The 15,843-nt window shown below is 45.3% G+C and overlaps 4 protein-coding genes across 4 annotated transcripts; 2 read left to right on the forward strand and 2 right to left on the reverse strand.

Moving 5' to 3' along the window:
• Positions 1-486: 486 nt before the first annotated feature.
• PADG_01053 (PEK protein kinase) lies at positions 487-2,886 on the reverse strand (the record flags this gene model as incomplete). Its single annotated transcript, XM_010757799.1, has 1 exon — positions 487-2,886. One exon carries the CDS (start codon positions 2,884-2,886, stop codon positions 487-489), a length of 2,400 nt encoding a protein of 799 aa, XP_010756101.1.
• Positions 2,887-4,808: 1,922 nt separating this feature from the next.
• Positions 4,809-6,348, reverse strand: PADG_01054 (uncharacterized protein; the record flags this gene model as incomplete). The annotated part of the gene is made up of 2 exons (XM_010757800.1): positions 4,809-5,199; positions 6,251-6,348. The coding sequence occupies 2 exons, from the start codon at positions 6,346-6,348 to the stop codon at positions 4,809-4,811; spliced, it is 489 nt and encodes a 162-aa protein (XP_010756102.1).
• A 2,762-nt stretch (positions 6,349-9,110) lies between these two features.
• On the forward strand, positions 9,111-10,741 carry PADG_01055 (uncharacterized protein; the record flags this gene model as incomplete). Its single annotated transcript, XM_010758289.1, has 5 exons — positions 9,111-9,421; positions 9,492-9,618; positions 9,716-9,801; positions 9,874-10,367; positions 10,479-10,741. The coding sequence occupies 5 exons, from the start codon at positions 9,111-9,113 to the stop codon at positions 10,739-10,741; spliced, it is 1,281 nt and encodes a 426-aa protein (XP_010756591.1).
• Positions 10,742-11,357: 616 nt separating this feature from the next.
• On the forward strand, positions 11,358-14,925 carry PADG_01056 (DNA-directed DNA polymerase delta POL3; the record flags this gene model as incomplete). Its single annotated transcript, XM_010758290.1, has 4 exons — positions 11,358-11,771; positions 11,852-12,217; positions 12,287-14,100; positions 14,187-14,925. 4 exons carry the CDS (start codon positions 11,358-11,360, stop codon positions 14,923-14,925), a joined length of 3,333 nt encoding a protein of 1,110 aa, XP_010756592.1.
• Between the last annotated feature and the right edge of the window lie 918 nt (positions 14,926-15,843).

The raw sequence follows: 15,843 nt of genomic DNA on the forward strand, positions 1-15,843 counted from the left end.
CTCTTCAAGGTGGAATATATCTCTGTAGTTATGTGAAAATGATTTCCTAGAATTCTCAGTTTTACAGTTTTCGATGCAGTGTATGGTAACTACATTCTGGGGAAAAGGTGTCATTAAGTCTACAAGTCTAACTTTCGTTAACTATCAGAAACAAAGAAACAAACATAGCTAGTCGAAGATGGAGTCGAGTTTATTTCGCCCACAACCATGGCGTTACATACTCAAAATCAAAGTCGATGATGCTTGATTGGAGATTTGGCCTCTAATATCATGTGCCCTACAGGAACATATGGAAGGTTGAAAAAAAAAAAAAAAAAAAAAAAAAAAAAGGGGGAATTGTAATTCGCTCAAGTATAACGCCAGAAGACCATTCCCAGGATAAACGGGTACGACCTCGGGATTGATAAATGAAAAGATCCTACAATAGAAATCCAGACTCGGGTGACACACCATCTCTTTCTATCTGACTGTCTTCAGCTCGTTATTTCAACTCAAATTTCCACACATCGAAAGAATCTCATTCAAACAGCGCTGCACATCCTTGCACGTCCACCTGCACCGAGAATCTGGGTCCAGCATCCCCTTTATACACGCAGTAAGTTTATTGAGTATATACATACCGTCGTTTTCGCTCCCATTCCTGGTAGCTTCTGAACAATTAATCTTGCTGGCGAAGTCACCGGGAAGAATTGGAGTGAGGTCAGAAAGGTTGCGCTTGTGGTAAGATTTTACCATTCGGTTTGGTGAACAGGTCAAATAACAGAGTGTCATTTGACGCTCCATCCTAGTTTCGAACTTATACAGCAGTTCGAAAAGAATGACGCCAAGAGCAAACATGTCCAGACTTTCATCGATGTCATAGAGGTTTTCCATCTCAGCATGTTCGTGGTTGCCTTCATTTCCTTTTTCGTAGGTATTGTTGGTGCGCGAAAGGGGATGGATTTGTTTCGAGTTTACGATGGGAGGTCTATAGAACTCTGTTCCAACAGGGCGAGTTTGAGCCCCCGTGGAGTTACAACCCGATTCGTATTGCCCCCTGCTTTCTCCATACTGGGAAATTTCTGCGACCAGGCCAAAATCACCAATACGAGGGTTGGTGTACCATGGTCGTTTTATCTCCTCTTTATCGCACGGTGGACAAATCATTTTGTCCTGTGGGTTGGCGAGTGATAGGAATATATTGGCTGGTTTAAGATCTCGATGGACTATTCCCATGGAATGAAGATACTCAACACCGGCCAAAACTCCCAGAATAATCTTGAGAGAAGGGATAAGATGGTAGCAATGTCGGGGGCTGCTGGTGTCTGATGTTGCGGGCCTCGGGACCAAGTATGTAGCTAAGCTCAGCGGATGGAGCGACATTTGAATGTGCAATGTTAAGACAGGCCCAGGTTTAACATGTTTAACTTTTCGGCTGAGGCTTCTTAAGCTGGCATTTCCCATTCCATCTGAAAATATGTCATCGTTGGTTTCGCTTTCTGATGTTGTCTGCCCGTGGTTCGGGAAGCTAAAAGGCCTCGGAAGAGATTCCACTTCTTCAACATCTCCAGTGTCACTCTTACCACTTGTACCCTGAAAGGAAAGGCGTTTACTGTGTCGTGTGTTACACGAGTCAGAATGACCTTCCTCTCTATCTTCTGCATTTTCGCTATCTTTTAAAGAATTTTCGAATACGATTCCATGGCCCGACTCTTCGAAAACGATACTAAAGCTTAGATCCTCGTGGTGCGATCCTGATGATTCGAGTTTGGGGGAGGAGACCTGTTCGCTATCATCCATCCCATCAGCACTAACCGGAATGGTAGAAGAGGCACTCTCAACAATTGAACCAGTTGACAATTCGGCCCATGCGCTAAAGTAACGGACAACATTGGGGTGCTCCAACCGAGCAAGGGTTCTAATCTCCTTTAGGATACTCTCCACAGCTCTCAAACCATCCTTTTGAAGTTGACGCAACCGTTTCTCACGCAATGGGATTTTTTTCACCGCATAAACCTGGCTGTCAACATGATGTCTCGCACGGTACACAGCACCGTATGAGCCTTTGCCAATAAATGCTTCCTCTTCAAATTCAGCGGCATACCGGGAGGTTGGGATGTTAATGGTCTGTGGAGATAGCAGGGGAAAATCCATGGGTATCTGGGAGAATGCAGTGAGTGAATGCCTCACAAGATCGGCGATGTTCGGGGGCAATGGTTGGGTAGAGGAATCAGAATACGCCTTCTCGGTAATACGTCTTTGAAGATTAGGACGAGAGGGCTGTTGAGGAGTGAAGTTCTTTATCTTATCAAGATCAAGCCCTTCCAGAAGCTTTTGTAGTTGCCCAAAGTTCATTGTTGTCGAACCCTGACCGCTGGCTCCTTTGAATGGTGGAAGCGAATATCTGCCGTTCGGATCTGTTTCTCCTAAGGCTGCCACACTCAGGACATCCAGGTTGTTTCTGTAATGCTTTCTCACTGACTCCCAGTCATTTCCATCTAATCCTCCTGCAATGACCCCGTGTCCGGAGAGGAACTGGGACTTATACATGTAGAGGTGACGTCCGAGATATTTGGCTTCTGGAGAATCTCGAGAATATCCGCCGTGAGATCCTGGTTGCCCATTAAGTATGTCGGCTGCGCGACTCTCACAATAAAACTCTAGGAGGGCCGCAGTCATCATGGCAGCCTGCCCTTCGGGACTAAGCTCCGGCATCTCTCCTTGGTCAACACGAGCACTCCTTTCAATTTCGTGCGGAGGAGAGGTACCATATTCGTGGGAGAGGGGTGAATTTCCCAAGCTGTTGGTACCTTTGTCCGCGGGTGCATCTTTAGGCTCTGATGGCGCCAAACAGGCAACATCATTTGCATGAATTTGTTCACTTTGGGATTCGGAATCTGAAGACATATCTACCGGAGAACAAAGCATGGACGACGTCGTAAATTCGGGTTTTCTGTGTTCCTGGGACTTGGGACTTGTTTTTGCCAAGGCAAGGAAGGCCCATATATCTGGACACGGGGTTGGTAAAGGACAGAAGACAGAAACGATATTCACTAGGAGGAGATGAATGAAATCAGAGCAAACGCAGGCAGAACCATTTCGGAAAGAAGGATATATAATGGACAGTCCCGATGAATTACTGTACCAAGTATCGTAAAAAGACAGGAACCTTCCCCAGAAAATGCTGGCTTTACACCAGTCAGAATGGAGAGATGGCGTTGAGAGGCATTCTCCTGCTTCTCTTGACATAAGATAATGCCAGTGGAAGGTTTGAAGTAAAGAAGCAACCAGTGAACCTCAAAAAATTTTAAGACTTCCCGGTAAAATCTTATTATATCTTTGAGAGGGATGCCTGGGGAACTTTCAAAAAAGAGTGAGTATAAGAATGAATCAAACACAGGAACACACAAATGAACCCTTCAGCTTCGATGGGATTCCATACATTGTATGTAGTTGACAGGGCGTTTCCTTGTTACTTATGACTGGAACAAGTAACATACAGAGCAGTTGAGTGAGATCCAGTTATAATGAGATGAAAGTCATTTCAACAATCAACCAGTTGAAATCATGCCATAGTCCTTTGTTTTGGCCGGGATAACGTGAGAGATGTAGAAGAGCAACTCATCCAGTGTGTTGTTGTTGATGATGTTGATTTATGGGAGCCTAAGGGCGGAACGGCTTGTATGAACGAACAACGTCCAAGGAACATGCTGACCTAAGCTTAAGAAAAAAATAGATTGGATGTTTACCATATTAGTTAGTTGCTACACCGTATCGTCCAACCGCGTTGAGTAAGTTGAAGTATCTAACTACAGCACAACGTAACCCCAGGCATAGCTGCCGTTAACTAAGAATACCTATGAATATTGGTAAATGTTGCAACATAAGATATATGTCTATCGGGCTGTAACTTCTTAACTATACACTGTACTATAACTATATGTACTCCAACAACGCCATCCAGGCTTGCGTCATACTCCGTTTACACTATACAAATGGACTGCAGGCACGGACTATAATTACGGCATAGTAGTAATTTTGCAGCTCAGTCATTATTTGACAGTCTATGGGTTAATCTAATCATTTGCATTGGCCATCGTAATAAAGTCCGCCTCGTCACATCCAACGAACGATAAATTGATTCGAACAAATGGCCCGCCCAACCTTGTGACCAGCAGCAAGAATCCAGTCTGCCAAGGATCACACAGTAGTGTGCAAGAAACACCAACGCCATGGGTTTGGGCATCTTTAGATGAGCCGAGATATGCTTCTGGGAGAAGAATCGGCCAGCCGGAAAACGGTCTCCCAGCTCGAAACACGCCTTTCAAAAGTGATGCGAAGTTCCCGAATTGCACGGTTATTTTCATCCTTCTCATCGGTGCTAAGTTGGGTTACGTGTTCGCCATTGCAATCACGCGAATAACCAAGGGCATTTATCACGTCCTCGGAAACTGGCTGTTGTCATGCCATCTGCGGGACGACGGATGTGGGGCTTCAGCTTTCCTTTCTCGATGAGCTTCCATGACTTAATCAGGACACCCTCCACGCTGCGAAAGAGGAGAAAATCCTGCAGCAGGTCAGCAACGGGTTCTCACCCGCCTGGCCTGCCGATAAATCGAGAAAATGCAAATGCCAGCACCGCAATGAAACTAGAAAACGCGAATACAGCGTTGCAGCTGGAGGGGGTGATGTTGTTTCAACATTGGCCGGAACGCTGAAGTGTGAGGTGTTGATGCTTGGTGGTCAATTCCACATATTTCCTGCGGGATGGATTGTTCTTGTTGTTGCTGCAGCATTTGATAAGATGGAGTGCAGACAGAGCTAAGAGTTCATGCATTAGGTAACAGGTGAGCGAGAGATTCCTTGGGAATAACAGTCTTCCATATTTCTATATGTTCGGCATTGTTTGACAGCGTTAAATAGGTGTTCGTCATGTAATTGTGCAAGAAGTTTAAATCATCAAGATGCAAATTAGACGTGAAGCGGGAGCTTCTGTTCTCAAAGGCGGTAAAGATATCAAGCTGATCAACAGTGGAAGAGGAAATTGGAGATGAAGTTGTAGATAAAGAAATGGGAGGTAGCTTTGGGGTGTCATTGAGGATATCCGGCCGACTCGCTCCGACCCTGCCACCTTGTAGCTGCAGGGCCGGGAGGAACAGCAAACTTGCACTCAATATTGTGCTTTTTGCAGTTGTCGCACGACGGGGGCGTTTCATCACACTGTTAACAGTAGTTGAACGCTATTGCTATAGGGGGATGACCGCAGTGAGCAGAGCACGATTCAGGTGCCAAATCTGGTCAATATTTACTTTTTCTCCTTTTGAAACGAAACTCCATAAGTGGGATCATTTGAGGGAGGAAGGTTCGTAATATTGGCACTTCATCCACACCTTTATCTTTCTTCTCTTGCATTGGAGGCATCCTAGCCGGGACTTGCGATGGCTTCTTCGAGGAGGCATTACGAATAGAACCACCAGGCTATCTTTTTCTCACTTGCACGCTGCTTGGTCATACATAGAGAGTTTTGCCCTTAAACCACAATGAAACCGGGCAAAAACCACGAGAGACTTCCCACGCATTAACTATACGACCCAATACCGTTTCAGCCCAAGAGGTCAGATAAGAAGCACTTGGCTGAAGTCCGGAAGCACATGTTCCAGTAATCCAAGGGGAATAAAAATGCTCTTGGACCGTCCTAAGATGACGCACAAAGAGAATCTTATACGGGAACTGGCAGTCTGACTGAGCCCTGAATAAAATCATAATCTCAATGGGCCTAGAGTTTTGGGGCCTGGAAATTAAATATTTTGCAGAGCGGCAGTCAACTTAGTTACTGGCTAGAAAGTATCCTCTGGTACTCCCATGTATTCACGTTGCTGGTCTGGTACCTTAAAATACATACTAAAATGGTCCGCCGCCAGCTTCTGATTGGCTCACAGAATTGCCTCCCTTGTTGTTTCCATCAATCAATCAACATGTCAATATCAAAATAATTTTCTGTTCAAACTTCTTTAGCCGTACATCAGATTATGAAAGAGCTGTTATAAGAACCAAAAGGGAGAGATGTGAACAACGGTTTGAATGATCGCAGGTGGTTTTCTGTGAGAACGAGAATGAGCACCTTTGTATGTTACCGGGATTTATTTATTCTGGGCTTGAACGGCAACCTCCTTTTGTTGGAGGCTGCCCTCTATTGTCAACCTTATGAAGCTCACGAGAAGTAGTGAGTAACAAATTTCCGTGTTCTTGCGTTTATGGATCTGATACTTACATGTTATTACTACCATCGTCCGGCTGCCCTCTTCTCGGGTTCGTCAGCTTGTCTGAGTTCTGCGATCGATGGATCCATGGATCTCCACAACAGCCCATAACTATGGCAGCTTGATAGATCCGAAGACGAAGCAGGAGCCAAAAGTGGACTCGCCTTTGTTCAATGGGAATTCTCGTATGGCATCATCTTAATGCAGCTACTTTACTGGGTAGTCCCTGCGGGATCGTTGATTTACAAGCACTACATGCTTTCACGCTCTTTGAATAATCGCGGCGCTGAAGATGTCTAATGGCCAACATTGGACTATTCGGATGTTCGGATGTTCACAGCATGTGAAATACATGAAACAGCGAATGGCTCTATGATACGGAGATATGGCTTTTTAAAAGCAAGAGGGAGTGGATTGCTGACAATAAGTGAATGGGCCAGACTCTAGTCTCTTGGTAAAGATTGAATGAGGTGGTTTGAAGCAAAGCAAAGTCTCAACGGCTCGGATACACCCATCATACCTGCGTTGTGTAGAATATCGAGTGACGTGGTGGCCGTGGTCCAGAGACACTTACACCATTGATGCTTGTTTGATGACATGTAAAGTCCTTCTGCATCATGGGGGGATGGCATTTTTTATCATCTAACTTCCCTTCTTGAAGACTTGATCAAGACATAAATATACAAAGTTTTACACATGTTCGATTTCCCACGGTTTTCCGAATCTCAGACACGGAAAGGAGTCAAAGGGTTTTCTGAGAAAGGGACCATTCAACCAAATTAACCCATGTGAAAAATCAACGCACAGCGGAATCGAACAATAAGAATTTTTTATTACCCAATGACTTGTGCTTTGTCAGGATAAACATACTGCCAACCTTCATGAATGGGAAACAATAATGTCTTTCATCAGGTTGACTTGAAAGCAAAAGTGTTTCTGATGCCGCTCGTCATGGATATAAGGTGTGGCATACCTCTGTTTCGAATCGGACCGCTGCGTTCGCCGTGATGAGAAGTACCTCTAGGCAATTTATATTATTCGAAGGAATGTTATCTCGAAGGAAAATTGGTCCTGGAAATCCGGGTGAGACTTTTAAAGGTGCCGCAATTGATCGAGATTTCAGGGGCGCAGATCAAAGAGCGCCAGACCTTGCTTGCTATTTGGATCTCAGTAGCGATCCCCGTTCGCTGTTACTTGGTGTCTCACCCAATCTGTCGTGACACTAGCAAACCAGACATCGGGTCGCTCATCTCACATCTTCTCAGATCGATTTTAGCGACTAACTACCTAATAAGGTAGACTGGAGGTATAAATTTGGATTCGGAGACGAGTCGCGGGCGCTGTTGAGTTGGTGATAGTACAACTGACGTTCAAACTTCTACCCTGCAATTGGATGACAGACCTCCCTGAAGTTGACAGCCCGAGTTGTTTCAGCTTTGGCTCCGCCTTTTAGCTAGCGGAGCTTAAGTTATGGCTCAATTCTGAATCATATGAAGTGCGCAAAATATGGGGTATCATTGGTGATTTTCTCATCAGCCGTACATTGGGCTCAGTTGCCATTCCCGGTGTTTGGTCCACTTTGTTAAGAATGCAGAATTTCTGTTTCACCGGCTTTTTATTTTGGAGTTTTATGTTTATTACGCCTCTGTCAAGGTGAATACATGTTTACCTTGAGGTAAAACACCACATCGTGGTTTTGATCTCCTGGCAATTTATGACCTCACCCCTCGAGTATGAATGGGAGCCCACCAGATCCAGTTCTTCTCACTTCGTTGCTTGTGCAGCATACAGTGTGAATCACTTTCAATTCCCAGCTGTGACTTTCTTCTGTTAAGACCTTTCAGTGTTTTAATTTCCCCTCCTTCAGGTCGGTGTCCGCTCCCTGTACACCGCAACCTTGGAAGTTCGCATAGGATCACGTGAGGTCTACTATCACCCGCCGAAGTGTAACATTCATTTCCAAGGTTTCTCTCTCTCCAGTCAAGCATTTTTCTTCCTTTCTCGAGTTCCGTCTGTTCCTAATCTCCGATCATCTCAGAATTTTGGTGTTCCCTCATGCGAAAGAATGGTGTTAAAAGTTCATTTCTTTGCAGTTTCACGGCGATTTCGTGAGTGAACTCTGTGTTTTGATCTCAATCCAAAATCGAAGCATCTATGCCCCTATGTTATGCGATTGAAGCCTAGTTAATTGGACTAGAGTTTCCCGTGTATGTCAGACATTGAAGGAGTCCACAGTCACAATCGGTGACATCTCCTTATGCATTGAGTTGGTATCGTGTCCAATTTATCTCCTGAAGCCCGATTCAACAGTCAATAGATACCCCTTCCAGTCAATAGCCACAGTCTCGTCAGACGTTGTCTGACTACATCGCCCATCCATGTCTGTCATCACCGAGTCCGATCGGCGCTCTGTGTTCCATTGGCAGCACCGCATCGTCCAAAGAAGGTACAGACAGATCCAGATTCGGGGAGGTTCTGTGTCAACACACTTTTTCTCTCATGAAAACCTGCTCCAAGTATTTCACAATCGATATGGGCCAATTGTTTTGAAACATTCCTGCATTATATTCTCTCCTTAAATCGTTGATTGGTATCTGCTTTAAGCTGACAGACGTACCCCTTTTCCTGTGTATAGGCCAAGAGGCTCGTCCAACGCTGTTGATATTTATATTTATATTTATATATCCATATCTGTCTCTGTTTGTTTTCTTTTTAGTTTTGTATTTCCCATCACACACTGTCGTTATCTATTTTCACAGTATGTCTCTTTCTATTTATCGATGCCCACGCCCAAACAGTTGTTATTAGATTTAAGCTAAACCTCTAGCACCTATTTTCCTGGATAGTTTCATTTTTGATTGCCTCATCAAGATGAAATACCTTCTGGTGGCTTTCATCGCCGTCTGCAAGTTTTCGATAGTTGGGGCATTAGGAGGCCCTAAAACACATGACAGAAACAACCAAGATTTCATTGATAAAGGACTACGTCTGCTACAGTTACAAGATGAGGCAGGATACAATCTCAAGGAGGCACTTGACCAGCGTCTAAAGCCTCGACAGGAGGATAATGCGGTTACCTGTAAGAATGGTGGTGGCGATGATGGTTGTGTTAAGGGCGATGATATTGAGGGTAAATGGCAACCCGCATGCACGACGAAAAATTTAACCATTCGAAAAGAGTGGTGAGTTGACCCAATACCTTTATGACATATCCGCATCACATTAACTGTCCGTCCTAATTTTCTTCCACAGGCGGTTTTTGTCGAAGGCAGAAAGACGGAATTATATCGACGCCGTGTACTGCCTTCAGTCCAAACCGTCGCTATTTACCGAGAAAGAAGCTCCAGGTTCCAAAAACCTTTTCGACTCCTTTGCTGCTGTGCACATTAATAAAACGCAAAACATTCATGGCAATGCATGTTCTTCGGATCTACCCATGTCCCCCGCACGTGGCTTCAACAGCTAATAATTTCTAGTTCAACTTCCTCGCCTGGCACCGGTACTTCGTCCATGCATACGAGAAGGCACTCAAAGATCAATGTGGATATCGGGGGGTTAGCCCGTATGGTCTGCCCAATTTAGTTTAGCCTGCAGCTTGTCAGAGACATATACTGACGTTTTAACCCTCAAAAAGCTATTGGGAATGGGGATACGATGTCCTTGATCCACATAAATCTCCCGTCTTTGACGGTTCGCCTTATAGTATGGGAAGCGATGGTGCTCCTTTGGAAAACAGGGCGCCAACTTTCAAACTCCCTCCTCCCCCGCCACTGCCACCAGCAAACGGCCGCGAGTTCCCTGCCGGACTTGGAGGAGGGTGTGTAAAGTCTGGTCCCTTTTCAGACTTGACCACTAATCTAGGTCCAGTCGCTATGGCTGGGGGCCGATTAGATGATCCATTGAGACACAATCCCAGATGTCTGCAACGTGACATGAACTCTTACATAGGCCAGCAGTTCACCGCTTTCAATTGGTCGACGTGGACCGTCGAAGCGAGCAGAGACATTATCGGATTCCAATCGCGACTCGCCGGGACACCAGAGAACGAGAGCCCTAACGGTGAGCCACTGAATTACTTTGGGGTACATGGGGGCGGTCATACTTTCCTGGGTGGGATGACTGGACAGCGTATGTATTGCCAGCCAAACTTCAATACCACTTCCGATCCCCGTCTCTTTCGTTGAAGTTATTTACCAAGCTATTACAATGTCTTAACTAACTTTTGTGCCTCCTTTCTAGATACCGACTTTTATTCTAGCCCTCAAGAGCCAGCATTCTTCCTTCACCATGGCCAAATTGACCGCCTCTGGTCGATATGGCAGTGGCTGGATATCAAAGAGCGACGCGATGCGATGTGGGGAACTCTTACGTTCGCCAACATCCCTCCCTCACGAAATGGGACTTTACATGATATCATCGACTTGGGACCACTTGCACCGCCGTTGACTATGAGTGAGGTCATGAGCACAGTTGATGGGCCTTTTTGCTACTTTTATGCGTAATCACCCAGATGTATGTGCACCACTTTGGCTCATTTGCGCTGGTTATTCATTATCCTTGTAACGTACTGGATTAGGAGGTGCGTTACTTTTACTTCTCCGATGGATAATAGCCTCTGTATGGGTCTTATCACATACGATCAAAATGCATTCTTCTGGTCGATGTTGGAAAGAAAGTGCGTGTTCTGGTTGGACACCGCTTTGAGTCTGCTGGTTTCTGCTTGCATATTCCGCACCGTTTCGGATGTAAAATACCATCTATAACATATGCTTAATCATAATTTCATAATACTCAATAAAGCTTTCTGGAGAAGTTACGGAGTAGAAAGATTCTTATTTTGTTTTGTCCATGTGAAGCCGCCTTGTTAAATAAAAGGCTCTAACCACTGCCCAGAAAAAAAAAGTCACGTGATAAGCCCACGCGTAAATTGGCGTCGCCTTAAATTGTATCCGACGTCACGTAAATCTTTGGCGTTGCTAAATGATTTAGCAGCCGAACACGCGTTGTCGGAGAATCGACATTTCAGCCAACATTCGCACACAAAACCGACATAGGACCGCAAAGTCCATATGTCGCTATGATTTTGGGGATAGCTGCAATTTAAGAACAACAATCACAATGACTTCGACGATGCTGAAACCACTGCAAAAGCGAGTCCTCGGTGATGTTACTATCAATCACCAGAATGTCCTACCGAAGACTCCCAATACTGTAAAGAAGCGGAAGCTGGAAGTCGACCATGCTCCAGGTGGCATTAACCTGTCATCGCAACTTGGCAATCGAAAACTTTTTTCGTCGGGACCTCGTCAATCGCAGCAGAAAAGCCAGTTCGAGGAGGATGTCTTGGAGAAGCTGACGCAAGACATCTCGGGACTCAAAGAAAGCAATGCGGAAAAAGACCAGCAGTGGGCACGGCCAAGTTTAGATGACTTCGATGCATCCAGAGACGTACTTTGCTTTCAGCAAATCGAAGCGGAGGAGGGTACACTTGCAGGGGGTAGGACTGCGGTGAAGCTATTCGGGGTTACAGAGGTATGCAGCCGAAAAACTTCTAGCATGAGTATTTAACTATATATTTTTTATTCTGACCAGGCTGTCTCTTGCTATATTAGAATGGCCATTCGGTTCTTTTACATGTTACTCATTTTCTACACTATCTCTACGTCGCTGCCCCGGTTGCATTTGTGCCAACCGACTGTGAGGGTTTCAAGGCTTATCTCGAGGCACAACTCGAATTCCACCAGCCAGCAATACATTCGGTACAGATGGTAATGAGAGAAAACCTTTTTGGATTTCAGGGAAACCAGAAGAGTCCCTACCTAAAAATCACAGTAACGGATCCACGACATATTAATAAGCTCCGAACTACGATTGAAAATGGTGCGGCGAATTATAAAGGCATGTGGAGGGGCGATGTCGATGGAATTTTAACGTTTGACAATATCGAGTATATTTTACGATTTATGATCGATACAGGTGTGAGTACTTCCCTACTGAGCCTGCGACCTCCCTAATATTCTATATGCTCTGTCTGACTGAATTTCAAGATCTCTGGCATGTCTTGGGTTGAGGCCCCAGCTTCCAAATACGAGCTTCTCCCTTTAACTGAACGTGTTTCCAACTGTCAAATAGAGGCTTCTATACACTATCGTGACCTCATCGCCCATCCTAACGATGGTGAATGGGCAAAAATGGCACCTCTCCGAATCCTTTCGTTCGATATAGAATGCGCGGGTCGAAAGGGTGTGTTTCCTGAAGCGAACCAGGACCCGGTAATCCAAATTGCGAATGTTGTTACACGCTATGGGGAATCAAAACCGTTTGTTCGAAATGTGTTTGTCTTGGACACGTGTAGCCTTATCGTGAATACCCAAATTTTGGAATTTGACACCGAAGAAAAAATGTTAATGGCTTGGAAAGAGTTCTTGGTGGAGGTTGATCCGGACGTTATTATCGGATACAATATTGCTAACTTCGATTTCCCGTACCTCATTAAGCGGGCAGAACATCTCAAATGTAGAGAGTTTCCATTCTGGTCAAGACTGACACAGGTCGCTTCACGTGTCGGCGACGCCAGGTTCTCCAGCAAGCAAATAGGTAACCGCGAATCCAAATCTACTAATATTAGTGGTAGAATCCAGCTCGATCTTCTCCAACTTGTTCAGCGGGACCATCAACTTCGGAGCTACACTCTGAATTCCGTATGTGCGCAGTTTTTGGGAGAACAAAAGGAGGATGTCCATCACACAATGATCACAGAACTTTTCAACGGGACTGCTGATTCGAGGCGAAGGTTAGCCGTCTACTGTCTGAAGGATGCCTATTTACCTCAACGTCTTATGGATAAATTTATGTGTCTCGTCAACTATACCGAAATGGCGAGGGTTACTGGTGTCCCTTTCAATTTCCTTCTTTCCCGTGGACAGCAAGTCAAATTCATCAGTCAATTGTTCCGTAAGGCTCTCGAACAACAACTGGTTATTCCAAATCTACGGAATGAGGCAACAAGTGAACAGTATGAAGGAGCCACAGTTATTGAACCTCTCAGAGCGTACTACGATGTGCCAATCGCAACTCTCGATTTTGCGTCCTTGTACCCCAGTATTATTCAAGCTCATAATTTATGCTATACCACCCTTCTAAAGAAGTCGACTATCGAAGCGCATGGGATGAAGGAAGGCGAAGACTATATCGTAACTCCAAACGGGGATCGGTTCTGTACAGCAAAAGTTCGCAAAGGTCTTCTGACGCAGATATTGGAAGAACTCCTTGGCGCCAGAAAGCGTGCAAAAAAGGAACTTGCAGTGGAAACAGACCCGTTTAAAAAGGCTGTCTTAAATGGAAGACAGCTGGCTCTAAAAGTCAGTGCTAACAGTGTATACGGTCTTACCGGCGCCACTGTTGGCAAATTGCCATGTTTGCCCATTGCCAGTAGCACGACAAGTTATGGCCGTCAGATGATCGAGAAAACAAAAGAAGAAGTGGAAGCTAAATACACCATTGCCAACGGGTATTCTAACGATGCCCAGGTTGTCTATGGTGATACGGACTCTGTCATGGTCAAGTTTGGGACGAAAGATCTTGCAGAAGCAATGAAGCTTGGCCAGGAGGCTGCTGATTATGTCTCAGACAAGTTCATTCGTCCGATCAAGCTAGAGTTCGAGAAAGTGTATTTCCCATACCTCCTCATCAACAAGAAACGGTACGCAGGTCTCTACTGGACGAAGCCGGAGAAGTATGATAAAATGGACACGAAGGGTATTGAAACCGTCCGCAGAGATAACTGTCGTATGGTGCAGACGGTTATCGAAACTGTTCTGAAGAAAATCCTGATCGAACGGGACGTTGATGGTGCCCAAAAGTATGACTATTTATCTCATTTCCCTGGCTGTATATATATATATATATATATATTTTATACTAACCCAGGGGTTTCTCTCAAAACAGCTACGTTAAAAACACGATCTCCGACCTCCTACAAAACAAAATCGACATGTCGAAACTCGTGATCACAAAGGCGCTTTCTAAGAAAGATTATACAGCCAAACAGGCCCACGTGGAACTCGCCGAGCGAATGAAGAAGCGCGATGCCGGCTCTGCCCCGGCCCTCGGCGATCGAGTCGCGTATGTCATCGTCAAAGGCGCCGGAGGATCGAAGAACTATGAAAAATCAGAAGACCCAATCTACGTCCTCGAAAACAATATCCCAATCGACACAAAATACTATCTTGACAACCAGCTCGCCAAACCCCTCACACGTATCTTCGAGCCTATCCTTGGCGAGAAGAAGGCTAGCCAGCTGCTCACCGGCGAGCACACACGATCCATTTCCGTGGCAGCCCCGACGCTCGGTGGTCTGATGAAATTCACGAAAAAAATGCAGACCTGCATGGGTTGTAAGAAGCCCCTGGTAAGCAAGGATGGGAGTGACGGGGCCGTTTGCGAAAATTGTCGCCCCCGACTCGGTGAGCTGTACACCAAGACGCTAACGAAGGCGTCTGACCTGGAGGTGCGGTTTGGGCGTCTATGGACGCAGTGCCAGCGGTGCCAGGGCAGTCTGCACTGCGAGGTCATCTGCTCGAGTAGGGATTGCCCGATCTTCTACATGCGTATGAAGGCGAAGAAGGATGTGGAGGATGCTGAGAAGGAACTATCGAGGTTTGATCATGACTTGGGGGCGTGGTGAGGGTGTGTGGATGGATAACAAGCTTTATTTATTGCTGTCTTGATTATGTGCTGGCGCGTGCATTGGGGCAGAATTATACTGGATTTTACACACACATTGGAGGGTTTTGAAATGGGTCTGTCTACTTTTCCTGCCGCTTCTTCTGCCCCGTTGTTTGTATGGTCCACTGCTGTATGCGCTTTCCTTGTGCTTTGTACGATGAGAGACCCTTTTGCATTGTTTATTTATTTCTATCTACTATGTTACCTATTTCTTTTGCATCCTCTCCAGTCCAGGCTAAGTGGCGATATTTACTCTCCTGCTGGTATGCTCACTTTTCCTCCTCTATTAGTTGCTCAATTCATCCATGACGTCATTTTTATCTTTTTTGCTTTTTATCCTTTTTTCTCTCTTTACTGTTTTGTTTCATTCTGCTGTCGCGATGTGCGCAGCGGCTATGCCATACTCCAAAATACCAAATGGATAGTTTGATGTAACATACGTGGAGGGGAGGGGTAAGAATATGTCACCGATTCCTGTCAAGTCTCTTTCTTACCCAGATACCCTACCGTTTTGTGCCTGCTTGAAGTATGATGTATGAATTAGAGTTCAGTTAGATTGCTTCTCCGTGGTCCCTAAATAAATTTAGTATTTTCTCTTCTCTATACTGATTTCCCTATGCTCTCTTCTACAATCTCCTGCAGACTGGAAACAGATATGTTCTCCATTAGTATTCAGAAGAAGCTGCCAACTTCTGATAAAGCTGCCCTAGCTCTGTATGTTTTGAATTGGATCCGTAGTTCAAACCTGAATGTCCTCTGTTTGCGACTGCGGAAGAACAACGGGTGATATGTATGTTGGGATATGTACAAGCTAGAGCAGATGATGTTAAATATATCTGACGTCATTGGCGTGCTCATCGTCGCAACGGTAGCAAGA

The sequence above is a fragment of the Paracoccidioides brasiliensis genome (assembly GCF_000150735.1).
Source record: "Paracoccidioides brasiliensis Pb18 unplaced genomic scaffold supercont2.1, whole genome shotgun sequence".
Lineage (NCBI taxonomy): Eukaryota > Fungi > Ascomycota > Eurotiomycetes > Onygenales > Ajellomycetaceae > Paracoccidioides > Paracoccidioides brasiliensis.